General features: G+C 39.3%; 1 protein-coding gene across 13 annotated transcripts in view; it reads right to left on the reverse strand.

Moving 5' to 3' along the window:
• The window catches only part of LOC125290922 (glutamate receptor 4-like), a 181,569-nt gene that overhangs the window by 36,520 nt on the left and 124,464 nt on the right, over positions 1-20,585 (reverse strand). For 5 of the 13 annotated variants that reach the window (XR_007192889.1, XR_007192888.1, XR_007192887.1 and 2 more), the window contains 3 exons: positions 9,668-9,866; positions 9,175-9,422; positions 6,793-6,907 (listed from right to left, as the gene is read on the reverse strand). Coding sequence is in view for 6 of the 13 variants with exons in the window: in XM_048237360.1 (XP_048093317.1) it covers positions 6,793-6,907; positions 9,175-9,422; positions 9,668-9,866 (562 nt within the window). In the remaining 7 variants the exon portion in view is untranslated. Of the gene's footprint in view, positions 1-2,664; positions 2,780-6,792; positions 6,908-8,369; positions 9,077-9,174; positions 9,423-9,667; positions 9,867-12,077; positions 12,144-14,734; positions 14,822-20,585 lie in introns of those variants that run through there. The other 8 variants (XR_007192892.1, XR_007192890.1, XR_007192891.1 and 5 more) reach the window with 8 other exon arrangements.

The following is a 20,585-nucleotide window of genomic DNA, read 5'->3' on the forward strand; positions in this document are numbered from 1 at the left end:
AAATTTCATTTGAAAGCCTGGTCACCAGTTGCCAGTTTGTATGGCTAGTTACTCTGCCTACTTAGACTCTGCATGATGAAAAGGCTTTGAATGTTCCTTTTCTTCTTTGGTGGCATAGCTGATCTACAAAGCACAAAAAGGAAAAAATGTGCATGCTGAAGGGAAAAGGGAATATTAAAAAGTTTTGCACTGGCCTTTTTTGGGTTATATATTGGTAGACATCCCTGATAACTTAGCCTATACGGACACACTCGCTCGCTTTTCAGCCAATGTCACCGGCACAGTGAAGTAGGCCTAGCCTAGGCTACAGTATGCTTTGACACTGTTGTGTGTGTCAGATAAACCCCCTTCGGTTTCAGCCAATCAAATGACATTGTTTCGTTTACTGTCGCCTTGGCCGTCGGAATAGTCCAAATAGCATAAAGGAGTTCGCTAAAATATTGGTGGGGACAATTTTGTCATCTCAAAATATTGATTGGGACTAGTCCATAGCGTCTCACCCTAAACCAGTGGTCCCCAAACTTTTTCTTCCGAGGGCCAGCTCACTATACCTGGCTCTAAGAGAGGGCCAGAGATTCGGAGTATATAAGTAAACATAAATAGCTTAGTGCTGTGAACAACAGCAGTCTACCTTAGTTGAATATTCCATTACATTTAATCATAGGCTACTGCGATTTAATACCATTATTAGCTGTGTTTATATTGCCATCATGCCATATCATTCAAAAAATGTAGCTCAAATGAAATAATACTAATAAAAAGACTTTAACAGTCCCAAAAGTGTATTTTATCCAAAATGTGTGAACTCTGAACTCTGTGTATTTGCATACACAGCTCAAGTTGTGAACAAGCAATATCCTACAAATAATTTGAAGTTCTTAAACTATGAGAGTTTTATGAAGTGCAGGCAAAAACATCTGAAATGACCACTTTCACTCACCTGATGAGAACTTGTGAATTTGTAAGAACATTTGAACGAGTGAATAAAAAATAGAAATAATTATCCCAGAAAGTCCCAGAAATATGACTTGACTTAGTTAGTTATTAAAAATTAATTGATACACTTCTAGAATACTTTGAGCACTAATGCAGTCAGCCTCTTGCATTGATTGCAGGTAGGCCTATGTTTCATTCCACCAGTGGACAAAAAGAGTATTACATGTGTACTGTTAAGACTCGCCATAGAGAATGCATGGGGGAAATTACGGAAGTTATAGTTTGACGATGTCATACTCCCATGCGGGCCAGATACTATATACCGCAGACATGTTTTGGGGGGCCACCCAAAATGAGGTGGCGGGCCGTAGTTTGGGGACCACTGCCCTAAACCTACGCCAATGGTTATGGCAAAACCCAGGTAAAACCATGGAAACAAGTATGACTTTATTTTATAGTACAGTTTATGCTTACATACTGGGCCCTACTTTGATTTATGGATAAAGTGCAAAGTCTTAAGCCTAACTAAAATGTAATAACTAGACAAAATCTATTTTCTATTTTCTTCACCATTGGCCACATTGATGAGTCAGCTCAATGCTCTCATATGCCAGACGTTCGTATCCAGCAGAATTGGAGAAGGTAGCAGTGAAGAAACTTATTATGATCGACTTCTAGCACAATGAGCTATGACGTGACAGTTAAACTGTATCAACACATTCATTTAGAGCTGAACTCGATGTGTCCAGAATTTTCTGGTCAGCGTGTCTTTATTGCAGTTGTTTGAAGAACTAGCTATCATTAATTTGTGATTACTTATTGTTATGGCAGTAAAAACTCTGTCAATGGCTTTTTGATGCGAGTAGCTTTTCAAATCAAAAAAGTTCTCTGGCCAACAATTCTTGTCAAAAAAAGAAGCCTAGTTTTTTCTTGGTATTTCTGCTATAGTTTCTCTGCATATATCTACATATTACCTGTAGTACCTAATATTGCTCTATAATTCGTAACAGTTAAGGTGTTTTTAGTATTATTATTACACGGCTCTTCACAAGGCAAATAGAACGCTCCATTGGCTTGAATGGGATTTCCCAAAGTTCTACGGTAAAATATTTTCATGTAATTACCGCTGCAAACATATAATTACCGCTGTCAATGGCAATGGGTTTTGTGCTTCTGATACGTCTTTCAAATCACTAAGCAAGGACTGGAACTTCATTCAAAAGTGAAAGCAGACGGTTGATAAGCTGTGTTCTAAAGAATGTTTGACTCAAGTTTAGCGTGTGTTCAGCAAACTATTTTTTTCTCAGCAAATGCCACGATGAACGGTAACAAATAGGCTAGACTATGTAGTGGGGAGTTTATTATGTTGTGGGGAGTTTATTATTTTGTTTTGGCAAGTAGCCGTGTAATAAGCGGGACAATGTATATGTAGTCGACCGGCGTTCTATACATTATCCCTTACATAATATGAATATTACAATATAATTACCCTGTATTATTAGGTAACTACTTAAGTAGGGGACTTTAAAAAGAAGGGTTACTAAATAATCTGCCATGTATGGTTGCAGTTACATTGCAACTGAATATGCACATGCATTATTTGCACAACATTGCTCATTCTTGTACTCCTTCATTCTTTCCCTCTATAGTCTCACTGGCACACAGCTTGCCATTGTGTCTGTGCGAGCATTACATAACAGTGAGAGTCCTATACTTGAGGAGACTGACCTTACTTCCCGAGTCCATGGGTCCACATTCGCCCTTATCGTACCACCATATGTTTTTCAGCTTGTCTAAGATGCCTGATTCACTCAGTTTCAAAACGGCAAGGTTTACAGGAGTTCTTCAACCACGTGGAGAAATAACATAAATAACATCATAGATCATGTTATTTTATGTTATTCAGTTACAGTTGCTAACATACATATTCTGTCAAAATGATGGAAATAGGGTCCCATTTGTCATACATGTCTCTATCTTTGATATGGGGCCTGTGGTTGGTGTAACAGACGTATGAATGGGACCCTACTTCATCACTTTCAGTAACAGGCACATACTGCCAAGGCCAACAAGCAAAACAATTTTTGCAAGGAATTACTGTCTATCCAAAATTATTGATGAGGAGAGATGCCGGAAACTAGACAATACCCTGTCCAGATTTTTTTTGTTAAACCTATTAGCTGTCTATAGGAAATTATATTAACATTGGCATGCAAGTTTGGACACCTCAGTCAAAATTTGGTATTGTAACTTAAAGGCGCAGTCAGGGATTTTATGATTTCAAGCCCATACAATTTTTTTTGTCACATTCAGCTATCATCCCGAATCAAATTCAAAATTCTACTACTCACTTTCAAAGCCCTCCATGACCTTGCTCCTCCTTACCTCTGTGACCTTCTGATCTCTTACACTCCTTCCCGCTCCCTTAGATCCTCTAACCAAAATCTCCTCTCGGTCCCCCGCACCAGACTCTCTACCCTAGGTGGCAGGTCTTTCAGCGCCATGCCCCCTAAGCTCTGGAATTCCCTCCCTCAATCCCTCCGTGACTGTCCCTCCTTTCCTTTCTTCAGAGCTCACCTCAAGACCTTTCTGTTTCAGGAACACTTTTCACCTTCCGCCACCGCTTGACTCATCGCAAATGCCCTTTTTTTTTGACTGTTTGTTTTTTTGTTGTCTTGCTTTGATTGTGCTGACTTTGTAAAGTGACCTTGAGTCTGAGAAAGGCGCTATATAAATAAAACATGAAAATGCATCACATTGAGGATGGTAGCATCAAGATAAAAATATACAGAAAACCCACACACACAGACCAGTATTTACTATGGACATCAGAGCACCCCACAGCACACAAGCTATCAGTGGTCCGCACCCTATATGACCGTACCAAGGTCATCACTGACAACCATGACAGAGAGGAGGAGTACCATATAAAACAGGCACTCAAAGCCTGCAACTACCCAAACAAAGGCAAGAGAGAGGTCCAGAGGAATAACAACAAGGAGAAAGAAAAAAGGTTCTAGGCCTGAGAACCTAGGCATGGTCGCCCTCCCATACGTCAGGGGGGTCACAGAACGCGTACAGCGAGCGATGAGGAAACACCACATCATCCCACCAGTGAAGCCACACATCAAGCTTCGCCAAATCCTAGTACACCCTAAGGATCAGATTCCCCCTGAGAAAAAGTGTGATGTGATATACGAGATCCCTTGCCTAACATGTAATAAAACGTACATAGGAGAGACAGGCCGGCAATTCAGCACACGAAAAAAGGAACACCAGAAAGAATGTGAAAAGGAAACATCTGGAACGCTCACCCGTGCAACAAGAATGAAAGCAACACAGGAAAATCTGAAATCTGCCATTTCAGACCACTGTAAGAGGGAAGAGCATCTAATGAACTGGGATGCAGCCAAGGCCATCAGAACGGAAAGCAAAAAATTCCATCGGTGGATCAAAGAGGCGGTTGAAATCAGGAAGCGGGCCCCAAAGACTGTAAACCGGGATGAAGGAGCCTACCAACTATCCCACACCTGGGACACAGTCCTGCAAGGCCGCCTCCGGCAGGGTGTGGTGGGATGGAAAACGCCATATAACACATCTCAGACGACGTCACACCAACATCACGTGACACCTCTGATGAAGGCTACAGAGGCAAGGTAGCCGAAACTGGTCAGGTACAAAACAATTTACTTTATTGGCCTTTATAGAGAAACAGTATAAATACTATTGCTGTCCCCCTGACCGGATTCCTGGCCCGCGCAGTCTTGCGACCCACTACTTGCCCAATGACAACTCCTAATCCCCTTGGACAATTAATTTCCTACACTGGACTATTTAAACTTTCTGACACTAAATAAGATTCATGCATTATCATACTGGATATGTAACATACACCTCAGGTGGATTTAAACCACCATGTTCTTTTTTTCTACACCTAACTAACTTATTCATTTATCATGTAAACAGACCTTACTGTTCTGTACTGACCCTAGGCAGATGGGTCAGGCCCTTGAGTCTGGCCCTTGGATCTGTTCGAGGTTTCTTCCTACATGTATCTCCAATTCTAGGGAGTTGTTCCTCGCCCCTGTTACTCATGGGCCTTCTCTGATTGTTTAACACTCTGTAAAGAGTGTTACATGTGCAATGTTTTGGTGCTCAATAAGTGATATTAAATTGAAATAGAAAATTTAAACAAACGCGACTTCCTGCGAAATCCCTGACTGCGCCATTAAGTTAACATTTCCCACATTTTAAGCCAGTTTTATTTTTGTTCTGTTTGAAAAATATAAGAGTGAAAAATGGAAAGGAGCAACAATCAGATTTGAACTCTCAGATTTTTACCGGTCTCTGTAAAGTGTTGTGAGGGCCCGGAGGAGTGTAGAAAAGCACAACATGAATCCAATCGATTTACCATTAACTAGCTTGTTAGCAGTGGTGTAGTCTAGTTAGCTGTAGTGGGTATACTGAGATGTAGTAGTTCGCTGTAGTGGGTATACGAATCCCCCCAAATGTTAATACGTATCCTTGCCTATTTTAAGTGGGTACTGAGATAGTGATTCTTTTTTTTACGCCTTTAATGACAGGACAGTAGAGAATGACAGGAAGCGAGTGGGAGAAAGAGTCGGGGTGGGATCCGGAAAGGACCACGGGGCGGGAATCGAACCCGGGTCGCCGGCGTATGGTGCAGGTGCCCCAGCCAGTTGCGCAATGGCCGGGGCCGATAGTGATTCTTTTTAAGTGGGTTTACTATGTAGTCCTGCGTATCACATAGACTACACCACTGCTTGTTAGGGCAAAATCATTGTTAGGAAATGTTAGGTGATGCAAATGTAAACGTTTTATAAATACTGTGACTCCTCATACTTTGTCCTATCAATTAGCGTGGGTTTCTCTGAACCTGGCACCTAGCACTTCAAAATTATGATCAAAGCAAAGAGAAAGCTATAAAATTACATAACAGTGAGAGTCCTAGACTTGAGGAGACTGACCTTATTATAAAGGCTATAAAATGATCAGGTAGCTGTTCTTTAGTTCTTAATGTAATTAAGAAATGGCAGTTGTCAGGAATGATGGGGGCTGACTTTCCGAGAGAGCTGCTCATCCCTCTTTGCAAGACACTTTCAGACCTTGTTAAGCAGGTTGATAAATCATGCTTTGAGCTTGTGTTGTAAGCAATGGAATACGTTTTTACTGGTGAAGGAAGAATGATTTCAATTATACCAGCAAATATCACAACCTGAAGATGAAAAGAGTTTGACTTTTACAACAGATAAACGAGCCTGAACACATCTCAACATCTACAATGGACTACCTCAAGAGGCTCAAGCTAAAGTCATTTACAGACTGTCATATTGGCAAAGCAGGTGTTACTTACTATAAAGAGATGGCCAAACTATTCATTTGGGCCCTTTTCCTTTTTTCCAATGATAATGTACAACATGGAAATTAAAAATAAATCTTACTTGATATGATGATATTATAGAAATGTTGTCATTTTTATTCCTTTCGGAAATTACATAATTTTTTACTCACTTACCTATTAGTAGCAACAATTGTGACCAGGGGTGCCCAAACTTTTGCATGCTGCTGGTTATGTACATAAAAATATACAAATACAATTGGAAACATTTGAAATGTCACTATCGGAAACTTTTTTTTTGCCTTACACCTGCAGTCCATAACAAAAACAGGTAGCCTATATTATGCATTTGGTATGTGCAAATATTTTTGCTTTGTTGGTAAGAAATGTTTTTCCTCATATACTAACACATTATACTAGGGTGTAAGATGTGGCCCAGACAGTTGCACCTGTTATCACAGAAACAGTTTACACACATTCGGTGACATAGTCCTGACCTTCTCACCACCTCCACCGCTGCCACACTCGCCTTTGTCGTACCACCACTTGTTTTTCAATTTGTCCAACAGGCCTTGTTCATTCAGTTTTAAAACTGCCAGGTTAACTGCACTTCTTGAAATGATAAAACACAGTTTGTCAGAATAAGCAGCACCCAATCAGGGAAAGCAACAGTATAAAGGAATGACAGTTAAATAACAACCAGAGACATAATAGCATTAAACAAATCTCTGTTTAACAATACATTAAAAGATTTAAAATGAATTCTTTTGAGGGACAGTTACACACACACACACACAGACTCATTCTGTTCTACTGAATCCTTATTTCTGATAAGGAATCTTCGCTGGAACATATGCTAAATGGAATGAATGTGCAAATGACCCCTCTATTGCATGTTTTTTTTCTAATTAACAGCAACATAAAACGTGTTTGACTATATTGTGAAAATTAAGACATTTATTTTGCTATGGAAATTGTTAGGTGACTTCACCAGGATATGTTGTTCCCTTTTCTACAGAGAGGTACCTCTGTGTCCACCACCACAAGGTTAATTTTAAGCAATAAGAATACCATTTTTAATGTATTGGTAATAATGGAATTGCCTGGTAAAGTGAATAGAGTCTGGTCACTCATGATTGGGAAACTTTTCCAACATGGTGACGGGCATAGATATAGTTTAACTTTGAAATCATTGGTCAAGCCTAACCAATCACATTGATCAGAGATTCCTGACGTTACCTCCTACTTCACCTAAACTTTACAAACTGACAATAAACGGCATTAGCAGTCAGGAAACAATGTATCTGGGCCTACCTTTGTTGTAAATAAATGTACATATTCTACCAACTGCATTTTTTAATGTTTGCAGTCGTTGCTACTACCGTTTACCACAGCCACTTTCGATTTCAAAACTATTCCGTCAACCCCTGTCATCGCTGATTGGGCAGGTAATCTGCCAACTGATGGAAACGTTAGTGAACGATGGCGTTCCAGACTAGTATCTCCCTGAAAAGAGATCTAGGTGGGAGTGGTCAGGCTAATACTGGATGCAATAGAGGGACTTCCTGCTGCCAAAATTTGGTATTTCTGTGGACATGGGTTTATATTGTCTTTCAGTGGACTGTTAACTTCCCAGCAAACCCTTATTCATTTGTTATTTTAAAGTTCTCAGAGGGTGCTTGTCAGTGGCGTCCCTCATCTTTAAGACTTTGGGCCCTATTTTAGCTAAAACGCACTAGCGAATAGCTTAATTAAATTTAGTGGGTTGTCCAGTCCACATTGGGAGCGGTTTTGTTATCAATCGTTATCTAACATCGGGTGGATGGCACAACAAGGCGTTCCTATGTTTCTTAATCAGTCATGGGTATGTTTTGGGCTTAACATCATTTAAATCAATGAGAATGACAACAGCGTATCTGTATTTTGATAGTCAACGGCGCATTTGAAGGAATCTGCTTGTTCGCGAGACCATATGGAACAGGCATTCCACTAAACCATGCCTTACTAAAACCTAGCAGAATATAGCCTACACGCATCTGCACTTGTCTTTTATTTGAACTCATTGGTAAAGTGAAACTAACTTCACTGTGGTGTCATAGTCAAGGACAAAACAGTTATACACAGTTAATTACTTTCACTATTTAACTATCACTTAAACATAGCCTGAAAAACACCCCAATAATGTTCGAATGATCATTATCCTGCAGAGTAGTTGCTGCTTACATGTCGTGACAGTGCGTCTTCAGCTGTGCGTCTTTCGCTATAGACCAGTTTTTTTTGGTCAGTGGCGTAATGCTTTTTAGATGGTGTAAGATAGCAATTTTTACATAATGCGCCAGACCCCACCTTAGGTCATTAATTGCAACACCTCTGGGCGCAAAGCTTAATAAAAGTGACGTGCATAGCGCAAAACTCGAGTGTAAAATAGGAATACACTTTGCGTCGGGATGATAATCTGCTTTGCGCGAGGTTGGTTTTGCGTTGCGAAAATAGGGCCCTTTAAGTCGGATATCATTTCAATACATGCATCTGCAAGCATAGAAAAAATATAATCCCATGGATCCTATGACTTACATAAATGTTATTTCAAAATTTGGATATAAGCATCAGCATTTTCTGCTAAATACCATTACTATAAGTGCAAGAGACATGCATTCTGAACCTACCATTTCCTTGACAGATCTTTTCCATTATAGGAATAAACTTTTTAGCTGAAGCACCTAACATTACCTACCATGAGTTAAAGGGAACATCACCCAATGAGCCATTAGGTAGAAAACACTAAATGCGACAAGAGGGAAATTAATAGGTTTAGGCACGCCAGGGAAGGTGGAATACCATAACAACATGTCAATATATTGTTATATTACTCCACCCACCTTAACTGTGAACGCTTGGGTGTTGCCACTCCATAGCCTTTGGAGTCCAGGTTGCCTCCAACCTTCATTGTGTCACAGGGCTTCCGCTGTTCCGTGTACTCATTCATGGTAGACTCTAATAGGAAGGCATACTTCCCTTTGGACTTGCGAACTCGTGCGACTCCCTCTGCGGTTCTCTTGGTAAACACAGTAGGCTCAGCAGACTTCATATAAGTCCACATTTTCTCATATATAGCTATTTTGGACCTCTGGATGAAGAGAAAACAGAAACCAGGGTGATATTCATCATTAGATTGTAATAGTATGTTAAAGACACAACTTTCCACCAATATATGTTATGTATCTGTCCCTACTAACAGGAAGAAAATGTCTCCACAAAGAATGTGTGATCAGAGTAGGACTGAAAAGACAGCTACTCATTTTCATTTATGATAGTAATGATCAGTAAGCCTCAGCCAACCTCAGTCCATTTAGCACAAATAACACAACTCACCCTGAAGAACTCTTTTGTGGACCCTGAGTCTAATGTGCCATAGGCTATATCCGTCTGTTTAGCCAAATCCTCAGCACTCTCAATGGGTGAAACCATTCTCTCAACTGTCAGGAAAGCAGCCAGGTTGGCAGTGTATGAGGATATAATGATGAGGGTGAAGAACCACCAGACTCCACCCACAATTCGCCCAGAGAGAGATCTGTTAAAAAAAAAAAGAATATAGCAAGTACAGAAAGGGAGATAAGAATAAAATATGGTGGATATGAGAGATGTGGAATGTAGAGATACATTGAAAGGAATAGTACAAAAGTGGATGACTGATGAGTGGATATTCACTGATTCTGTAGTCCTTGTGCCTATGAACATGGTGCAGCTGTCATATCTCTCTGATTTAGTCATGCAGTTCACAGAAACTTAGTCATTCAATCTGACATTTAAAGTTCGAAATGCAGGAATGGTTAGCAAATTTTCATACCACACACTTCTCCTTGTCCTTGCAGGAATAACCAAAATTGACAAAGGTGGAGGCTGAAGGCTACATGCCTGAAAAGACCTGACTGAAAGATATCTGGGTGACATTTACTGACCACATCAATACATATTTTATGATGAATGTTACATAGTAGATACAAGTAAACTGCTGTAGATCTATTTCTAGGGGAAATTCCCAAGGGAAACACAACAATATACCAACAAAGCCAAACAATATTATGTTAAACCAGTTAGTTACCCTTACTGAAATTTCATGTTTCTGGCGAACAGTTGCCGGATGTCATGCAAATTAGGTTTGTCACCAGACGTTTGCCATTATTGGCTAAGTGTGGTGGCAAATCACTGGTGAACACATTTGCCACTAGCACCAAACTTCTCATTGTTGCCAGAACTTTGCTGGAAGTTTGCCTTACCGGCCAACAACAATCACTATTTTCTAGTGAACTCATTTGTTCCCCACAATTCACCCACAAGTTTGCTGCAAATCTGCCGCAAACATTTGGTTTTTGTAAGGGTAAACAAAAACATAAACCTTTGAAAACAACCTACATTATTATTCCTTTAACTTTGCAAGGAATCAGACAGAAAACTGTGAAAACTAGGCATTGGGTCTGTTCGAAATAGGAAAAACTGCTGCCTTTAAAGATATCTACCTGGGGAGCGAGGCAGCGAGTGCGGTTCTGAACCGAAAAAACGATTTTTGCTGCCTTCTATCTAGATTTCCCAAATAACGGTCATTTTTGAAGGCAGCATCGATGCACACTTCATGCTCCCTCCTACCCATAATCCTTTGCGGCAACGTCTGAAACAGCTGTGAAAAGTAAACAAACATGGCGGAGGACATCGGTAATGGCTGCTGAATCTGTTGAAATGTAATTTGTGTGACATTATTTTGCTTAGATTTGAGATGTGAAATAAACAATTTACTATCTGATTATACCATTGTTGTAACCATTTATAACGTGTGGTCTGATAAATCAGCCGCCCGTAAAACTAATTTATACCGTTAGCCTGCTAGCTTACGTAGGCTAAGAAAGGGATAATGTATAGAACGCCGGTCATTATTGAAAAAAAAAAAGTCCCGACAGGGCGAACCGGACCCCGATGCGCCAGCAAAGGGGTCTTGCTTCGCCCTGAAGGGGCTTTTTTTCCCAATAATGACCAGCGTTCTATACATTATCCCGCTTATTATTTGGCTACTTGCCAAAACGAAAAATAAACTCCACAATATGTCTCTTTACATTTATTTGTTACCGTTTCGTTGTGGCTTTTGTAGCTAAACAGCTAATCAACCGTCTGCCTTCACTTTTGAATAAAAATCCGTTACCAATGACAGCGGTCATTACTTAGAGGTCCTTAGACGAAAATAATGACCAGTAGAACTTTGGAAAATGCCATTCAAGTCAATGGAGCGTTCTACTTGCATTGTGAAGAGCCGTATAATAATTTAGCTTAACGTCCGGCTTTTGCTAATGTCATACCGTAGTGTTAACCAAAGATTCTAGAGTGCTATACGCTCATTTTTAAAAGATGCATTTAATCCAAAGTCATGTCTAGTGAGACAGCTCTCTATTTAGGGAGGGAGGCAGCAGGCAGCTGTCTTCCGTTTCGAACAGACCCTACTGTTGTTACCTACTACAGAAAAAAAAGTCTACCAAGTTCCACCCAACCCCTACTCCTGCAACTCTTTGCAAACCCAAGTCTCACACCTTCTGCTCTTGGTGATATGTGGATTGTTTCAAATTTAATATGACAATATACATATACCAAATATACTCAGTTTGAACTGCTTGAACTGATTGAACCGTGAAACAAAATAACATGAACACATGGAAATATGTTTGTTATACTGGATTAATATGTCTTGGATGTGTTACACTCACACTTAATCGGCATCAGTCAGTCAGTCAGTTAATCAGTCCAACCAAATTGTAGCTCAAAAGGAGGCCCCTATTCAAGGTGGGCCCAGGGGTGGCTGCATCCTCTGCCCCCAAAGTAGATCGGCATATGTCATTGAATGAATGTCATTAAATAGCTTTGTGGCTAATTAAGGCGATTTCATACCTATTTAAGAGATTGTCCCTGGGTTTGCTTTGTATTAATATGGCAACATTCAAAGAGGAGCAAAACTCTACACATGATTAAACTACTCTCACATTTAACAGACTGTTGCTTCGATTTTGACGATGTTCCAGACATAAAATAATGTTCTAGAGCAGGGGTCTCAAACTCAAATGAGCTGGGGGCCAATTCTGCCAACGTCATCTGATTGGAGGGCCGGCTATTTCTGAAAATGCAATGTTCTTTTTTTCAAATACCACACAAAACTGCAAACAGAAAGTGCAAGTGTTTTTATCTAGTTTTAGACACCTGTGCTAGCAACCTTAGCTTATAAATAAAATAATGATAAAATAAATTTTAATACAAATTATAAAATAAATGAAAAACATAAAAAACAGGTATGTATGTGTGTTTCACACCAAATAAAAATATTTCCTCTCATAACTTTTTTAAACCTGGCAAACTAGGCATCAGGGTTAAGAAAGCAACACCATTGGATTTTTATATACAAATTTAAAAGGCCATGGCTTGAAAGTGGTCAGAGATAAAGTTATACTGTAAATGTAAAAATCTTTGAGTAAACAAAAGTTTATGAAGGGGGTAAATGTACCCATCTAATTTGTCACTGGATGGCAAGCACCTCAAATTATGTACCTTTCAGTAAATACTGGATGAACATATTTAAGCAGGTTTACTTTCCTTTTTTCATACTACCCACATAACAAATTAACAGAAAAACACCTAAGATGTATACCAACACCTAAGATGTTGTGGTTTAGTAATAGATTACTACAATATAGGCCTACAATAAAGTTTTCTGGTCAAACAGTTCCTATCGCGGGTAATCTGCAGTAGCCTACCCAGAAGTTCGCATCATATTGCGGGTGACTTTGTAGTTCTTTAGAGCCCTATTTCTACTAGCCCTGCTGTCTGTACCACATCCATTACGGACACTATCATCACGATTACCACTGCAACCTCCAAGCTATGTTGGGCAGAGGGTCGAAACAAGCATGGTATGCTTAGTGGACACCGTTGTATACACGCACCTCCATTCACAGACGCACCGTGACTGTCACTGTCATAGACGATCGATCATAATCTCCAAAAGGATATTCTCCTTCAGAATTAGAATTAGAATAGGTGAATAACATAGCTTACCTAAGACTTCAACACACGTGAACGTTTTTCAACATTTGGTGTAGGCCTGGCTATTTCTGCTTAATTTCTGCAACACTATGGCCTGCATCGCTTCCGCGTCATTACAAATGCACGTCTTTGTGTTTCTCGCGTGTAATACAAGTATTTCCTGAAAACTTTGCGCAGCGATTTTGGGTTTGAATCAAGCTCTGGATGTCTTGCACATAGTGGCGCAGAGTAGGCCTACAAATGAGATTTGTCACCGCATCTGGATCTATCGCTCTATTTTAATCAGTATCGTTGTTTGTCGCAATTAATAGCCTCAAGGGCCTGATTACATTATTATTTTGTCATACGTCGCGGGCCGGAATTGGGCAGGACGCGGGCCGGATTTGGCCCGCGGGCCGGGTGTTTGAGACCTCTGTTCTAGAGCTTGATTGGAAATGAGCCAAGACCGCCAAGGAGTTCTCTAGGCGGTCTTAGTCTGTTTTGTTCTGAAACAGAATGCAATTGCTATGTTCACATATACCCAAATGAACTGGACTATGGGCGGAAACTCTGATTCATCTGCTGCAAATGAGCCAGGTGTGAAAGCACTGAGCTACTCTCAGTGATACAACTAGAGGATGTTAAAGAAACTTGTATGACAAGGGTGAAAATACCTGTGATTTGCATGCCAGTAGTTATAGTGGGTACTCTGGAAAATATTAGCCTAGCACATATCTCACAAACTACAGAGCCTAACATTTGGATGTCATTAATTTCACTGTCCTGAATTACTACTCTACATTATTCTTACATTTGCTAATATAGCTGATCAACTGGCTGAATCAACTAAAGCCAATTTCATGAAATTCAAAAGGTAAAGTTGTCTGAAACTTCATTGATACATTGTGCTGCATGTAAAATATAGCAATATAGGCATTCATTCATATTAGTTACATTTTTGTGCCCTTTCACATGACAAACAGTTCCTAAAATAGGCAAAGACTCAAGGCAAGGCTTCATGGTCTTGGTCCAAACTAGTTTTTTTATATACATGTTGGTAGATCTCAGAAAGAAAGATAAGGTGAGAAAACAAACTAAAAGGACAATGCCCTATGCAGAAAAAAATGCATGACTGTCCATATTATATACAAATTGGCATTCTTGTTTTATTCATGAGCTAAAGTCGCTATGTAATCTCACTCTAAATGTATGATGAATAGTTTTCATTCAAGTTGGGAAAAAAAACTTTTATGGACATGTTAACAGACAGCATATTTCCTACAATGATTTTATTCTCAATCAAAATCATGCTGTTGGCCCATTCTAACTTCCCTGGGGTAAGGTAAAGGGGAGCCAGACACTATGATTTCAATTGTGATCTAGTACCTGAAGTCTTTGGCCAAGTTTGGCTGTTTTTACACACCTCTGCTCTCCATTCTCCTGTCATGTGAGTGATTTCTTATCGAGAGGAAGCTGAAAAATAGAGGTTCTTGTTTCCTCTTTAGGGTAAAAATGTGTCATGACTATAGTAACATGCAAACACACACACTCACACACGCACATGTATACTGTATACAGTATATAAAGAGAAAGAGACAGAGATAGATAGATAGAGAGAGAGAGAGAGCAAAGCCAGATTTAACTTGCACGAGACATAGAAATAAGCTTTTTTTCCATTTGATGAGCATAATGATGATTACACGAATGTCTTACTAGGGCTGTCACGGCAATGTTAACACCAGTAATGCATGTATCACTTTTTATGATCAAGGTGTCCGTTAGAGTAAATTCAAAAGCAATACAGTCCAACTCTACGAGCAACTGCAGCAATGCAGGACAGCATGTCAGGAGAAGTGAAGGGATGCATTGGACTGTCATAGCAGGACAGACACACTCCAATTGTTTTTCCAAAAAAGTTAGACCTAAGACTGCAAAACTTCTCAAGGTTATTTAAAGTTCTATAGCCTATTAGTTTATACATCAGTCAAAGTATCATAAAAGCACCAATTACCGCTCCTTTCGTTCAAACATTCTAAAACAATGTTTTTAATACTTCAAAATAACATCTGATAAATTAACCTTACGTTTTTTAATAGCCATAGGAGTATAGATTTGAAAAAAATCTGGGGTTTGGTTCTTACCGGGGCTTTGCCTGAAATATCCAATTTTGTTTACCACGCTCGGAGTTTAGTGCTGGGCTGGTGGGTGCCTATTTACAACCTTTCACACGACACATCAACGGTTAGACCGAGAATTCTCGTCGCAAATAAAAATTCCACTGGAGCTCCAAGCGGATTTGTACATGCAGCTTACAACACTGTTTACAGCTCTACGAGTCACGGTAAAATGTAATTTTTGGTACATAGCTAATTTAGATACACTTATGGTGTGGGTGCTTGCGTGTCTTGGTTTGTATAGAAATGAATAAGTGACACATACACGTAAAAGGGCGGAAATAGTGGACAGACGGTAATAGGTTTCGTTCCGATAAGTATATAGATTATGTGGTATTTACCATAATGACACAAAAATGCCATCGAAAAGTATTTCTTGCAAAACTGAGGGGCAGATGTACGAAGACAGTGTAAATACCAAGTGTACACTGTGAATTTGCCAATTTAGTATGTTTGCACTTTCATCAGGTAAACATCAGGTAGACTCATCCCGTCACCAATCTCTAATATAGTTTGTAATGCCAATAACTGAACGATATACAGTATAATAGCCTAACAGCTCTCTTGTGCTTGTCACAAAAAAGCGTTTTCACTCATATCCACTCTGTCCATACAGTATGATGCCATGTTTTAAGGCGCAAATAAAGCATGAAACAGGCACTATTGTCTTGGTACATGAGGGTGTAATTTGAATTATGAAGTGAACACCTAAAAGACAGTATATTCAACCACTAAGAGAGGTCATAATATTATTTTACAGCCATGGCAAGCAAGCCATACCAGCTTTAAAATACTGGAGATTTTGAATTAATCACATGGAAATTCTGATTTAATTTCTGTCAGATACTGACAGGCATTCCATCCTCGGACATTAACCTCACCGTTAGTACAAAATCACTACAAAACTTTCTCTGAATTAAATTCTATACATTTACTTTTATTCATTTAGCAGATGCTTTTACCCAAAGTGACTTACAAAGTTCAAGCTACATTGCATAGGAGACCTTAGGTAACAGTAAATACTTAATAATTATTTCAAAGTGAGAGAGAAGCAATTTCATGTTGAGTGAGAAAATGGAGCAAGTTGAATGTTCATATTAACATAAAAACAAGAAGACAAAGCAAGTTTGCAAATGACATGCACATTTATGTGCACAACTTTCTCACTCGACTTGGCTGCAAAGTGACAGTAGCCTTTGCTTGACAATACTAGACGCCCAAAGGATTTTTGAGGGCAGAGGAAGAACAAACAAAAAAAAAAGAAATGGTAGAAAACAAAATTTGTTTTTAAACTCAAATACTTGGTAGCATCAGGTGTAGCAGAGGGGAGAGAACAGCCCAACCAGCAGAGGGGAGAGAACAGCCCAACCAGCTGTCCCACACATATCTGCTTCACCCATCTCTGGGGTCCCCACACAGGGGTCAACCTACCCTGGAGGTTCTTGCCTATGACTTCAATTACTAGGCGAGTACAGACAGTGTTTGTACTCTGCTTGTCACGCACATACATACATACACACACACACACACACACACACATACACATACAAACACCCGTTTTAGCAAAGAAAGTTTTGGTGGAATCTTGGTGGTGTATACACAGTCATGCGTGCAGGTAGATTCTGGTGATTAATTAAGAAACATTAAATTAAGAACAATCCTTTTGAACCATGTGCCTGATGTCAGATCACTTATTCTGCCATCATGCTGTCAAACTAGCCTGGAAAATCCAGACCGTGGTAATCTAGAAAGATTAGGGGTCTGGCCACGAATAATGAAAATGGCCCAACTCAAGGGGCGGCAGATACACCGATGTGATTGGTTCCTCGCGATGCAAGGGGTAAAAGTAACGTGCATCATTACTCATTGTCAGAGTGTCTCGCAGAGACAATTCAATTGTGCTTTCGCGAGAACTCTGGAATTTCCAGGGTACTGTCAAACTAGCAAACAAGCAAAAGTAGTATTTCTAGACATACCATAAATGCACTATGCTTCAGACCATGTGTTTTAGATAATCAAAATAGTCTTTCCGTTTTTAAACTTTTCTTTTTGCCCCAACAATTTCACCTCTATGGGTGGAGAAACAGCTTAAATTGGTCAGATTACCATAGCTTCTTAGTCAATTTGTTTTTTTCCTATCAATCTACACACAATACTCCAATACTCCACAAAAAAGAGGTGTTTGGAGTGTTTTGTAAATTTATAAAAAAAAAAACAATTAAAGGACTGGTGAAAAAATAGTCGTCCTTCTGTAAGCTTCTCTCATCTTCACAAATGAACTCTGGATCTCATTCATAGTGACCATTGGGTTACCTGTCTGACCAAGGCCCCTCCATCCCGGATTGCTCAGTTTGGCTGAGTGGCCAGATCTATTAAGACTGTTGGTTGTTTTTCCATTTGAGAATGATGCAGGCTACCATGCTTTTGGGCACTTCCAACGCTGTAGCAATTGTCTTTGTATCCTTCCCCAGATCAACTGTGAGACCTTACATAGTACATAGTGTGCCTCTCCTAATAATGTCCAATGAATTAATTTAGGCACAGGTGGACTCCAATCAAGTTGGAAAAGCATCTCTATGACCATTGATAGAAGTAGGATGCACCAGAGCTCAGTTGCAAGTGTCATAACAAAGGGTCTGAATACTTGTAAATGTAAATGAGATATTTCTGTCTAATTTTTTTATAGATGTACAAATACTCAAAACACTTGTTTTTTTGTGGAGTGTTGGAGTATTGTGTGTAGTTGGAGTATTGTGTGTATAAAACAATAATTGAATCCATTTTAAGATGAGTAAACTAACAAAAGGTAGAAAACTTGAAAGGGTCTGAAAACTTCCCGGTTGAACTGTTTATGTAGAAAAGTGATCAGTTTTAGTTGCATTTATACATATTATAAAATATTCTTTCCTATGATATATAACCAGATTAACATAAAATCAACTACTACTGGACACTGATGGTAATTGATTACAAATATTCAAAATGTGCTATAGTAATAGTAATAGTACAAGATTCCAAACCGTGACAGCCCTATGCCTCAGACTTTTAAATGATTGCACAAAACCACCTACTTGCCATAAAGGATTCAAATGCAAATTAGTTGCAATAGTATAACATAAAAGCATTAAGAATTCACAAAGAACATCAAAAAAGTGAATTGGATGACAAAGCTAATATTTGGCACAACATGGACTGATAAAATATACTGCCAGCACTGCATGCTGAGATCATCTAAATTGCAGACAATAAGTAAGCACATGCACACAGCACGCCATGATTTAGAGCATAACCAATGAAACCTTATACAGTAAGGTTTTGTTTATCCAAGTATTTCCTCATTATTTTCCACATTAGAGCCCCTAGTTTGAGGACAAACACCTTTCTAAAGAACTAGTTGATATTAAGTAGTGTAGTAGTTACGCAACTCCTTCAGGTCACTGGTGATTCCGGTTGGTGATGTCGTCAGTGTCCGGAGGTGCCACGATTCTCCAAATCCTCGAATCGATTTCCTTTTCGATTTTTAAATCACAATTTGATTCGATTTTCGATATTTTTTTTCAATTATATTACTAATAATGCATTACTCATGTTTTTGAATGTTTTGCCTTATTTGCTTGTTTTGGGGGACTTTCATTTTGACACCACATTTTTATTTTGAAACCATGCCTACCGCGAGCAGAACAGACAATAAACAATGACGTTGACATGAAATTAAACAGCACAGAATGATAATTTGATTGTTTCAGTACACTCTGAGGAGACACAAAATGTTCATGGAATATTGCACTGATCAATGTGCATGTTATGCCTTAAAGGGAGACGTTTCATCCTCTAGTAGACAGTCTCTAGTAGACTGTAGTGGCAGGCTAACACATACCGTTGACTTGCGCTAGCTTAGCACCTGTGAACTGATAAATATCACACTTGCTAGTTTGGAAATTAGGTCCTATGTCCAAAATCCTGAACCACCCCTTTAAAGCATTTGTTGCAAAGTTTTGTGGCTGGACATTCAAATTATGATTAGTTAATTTTTTTATTTACCATTTTCTATTGCTTATTCAGAGAAATGTTTATGCTGTGAGGTTAAGGACACAGAACTAATATTAAAGGACTAATACTAATATCCCAGGAATCTAGGACATTGTTGTAGAATTCCATTGAGGTATAGAGGGTTAAAGATTAGAAATGGCTCTTTCAACTGATGATTCATTTAAGCAATATAGCACGAGTGAGAGTGGGGTTGGTCATGGATATTCCCACGGGTGTTGTTCGGCCGTAGCCACGGGCGGAGGCCGAAAGTGGCGCAGGCAACAACAGCCGGGAATATCCATGACCAATCCTTACCATCACAAGTGCTATATTGCTTTTTTATACAACAATTCTACCACAAACTAAAGAATCTGAAAACACCCCATTATTGTTTAAAAATGTTAATTTCGACATCGTTCTTACGCATCAAAAAATAGTTCCCTTTTCAATAGACAGCGTCTTGGTTGCTAGGTAACCAACATTCCAGACCCCTCGTTATGGGTCTTTGTGGTTTACATGTCTTCTTGAAAGAAATGTGGAAATCACATTCATATCAAGGTTTGCTGCATGCATGTTACAAGGACACTGGGCCATGTCATGTAAGGGACATGGTACTGCAAAAAAAACGGAAACAGTCTACATTGCAGAACCACTAAACTTTATTAATGTATAGTGAATAAATGTTACACTACTGTGCACAGCCTGACGTGACGATGCTAGCACGTTAGCATCTACAAGTCTCCTCCAAGTGACAATCATATTATACACAATGCTGGCAATGCTGAGAACAATTAGCATCCTCGTTTATCTTACTTACATTGAGTTGACTGTGTGGCTTAATCCACAGATGTGGTGAAGCACTGTTTCGTTATGGTTTGCTAAGGAGTAACCCATTGCTTGAAATAGTGGAGAGCTGGGTGTCAAATCTTCGCATTGTGTCGCGGAGTGATTTATTATTAGCTGTGCTGAGTCTGAGTTGAAATGTCCAGGGATATTCCAACTCATGGAACGTCTCTCGGCCAATCAGAAACAAA

Source organism: Alosa alosa, chromosome 2 (assembly GCF_017589495.1).
Source record: "Alosa alosa isolate M-15738 ecotype Scorff River chromosome 2, AALO_Geno_1.1, whole genome shotgun sequence".
NCBI lineage: Eukaryota > Metazoa > Chordata > Actinopteri > Clupeiformes > Clupeidae > Alosa > Alosa alosa.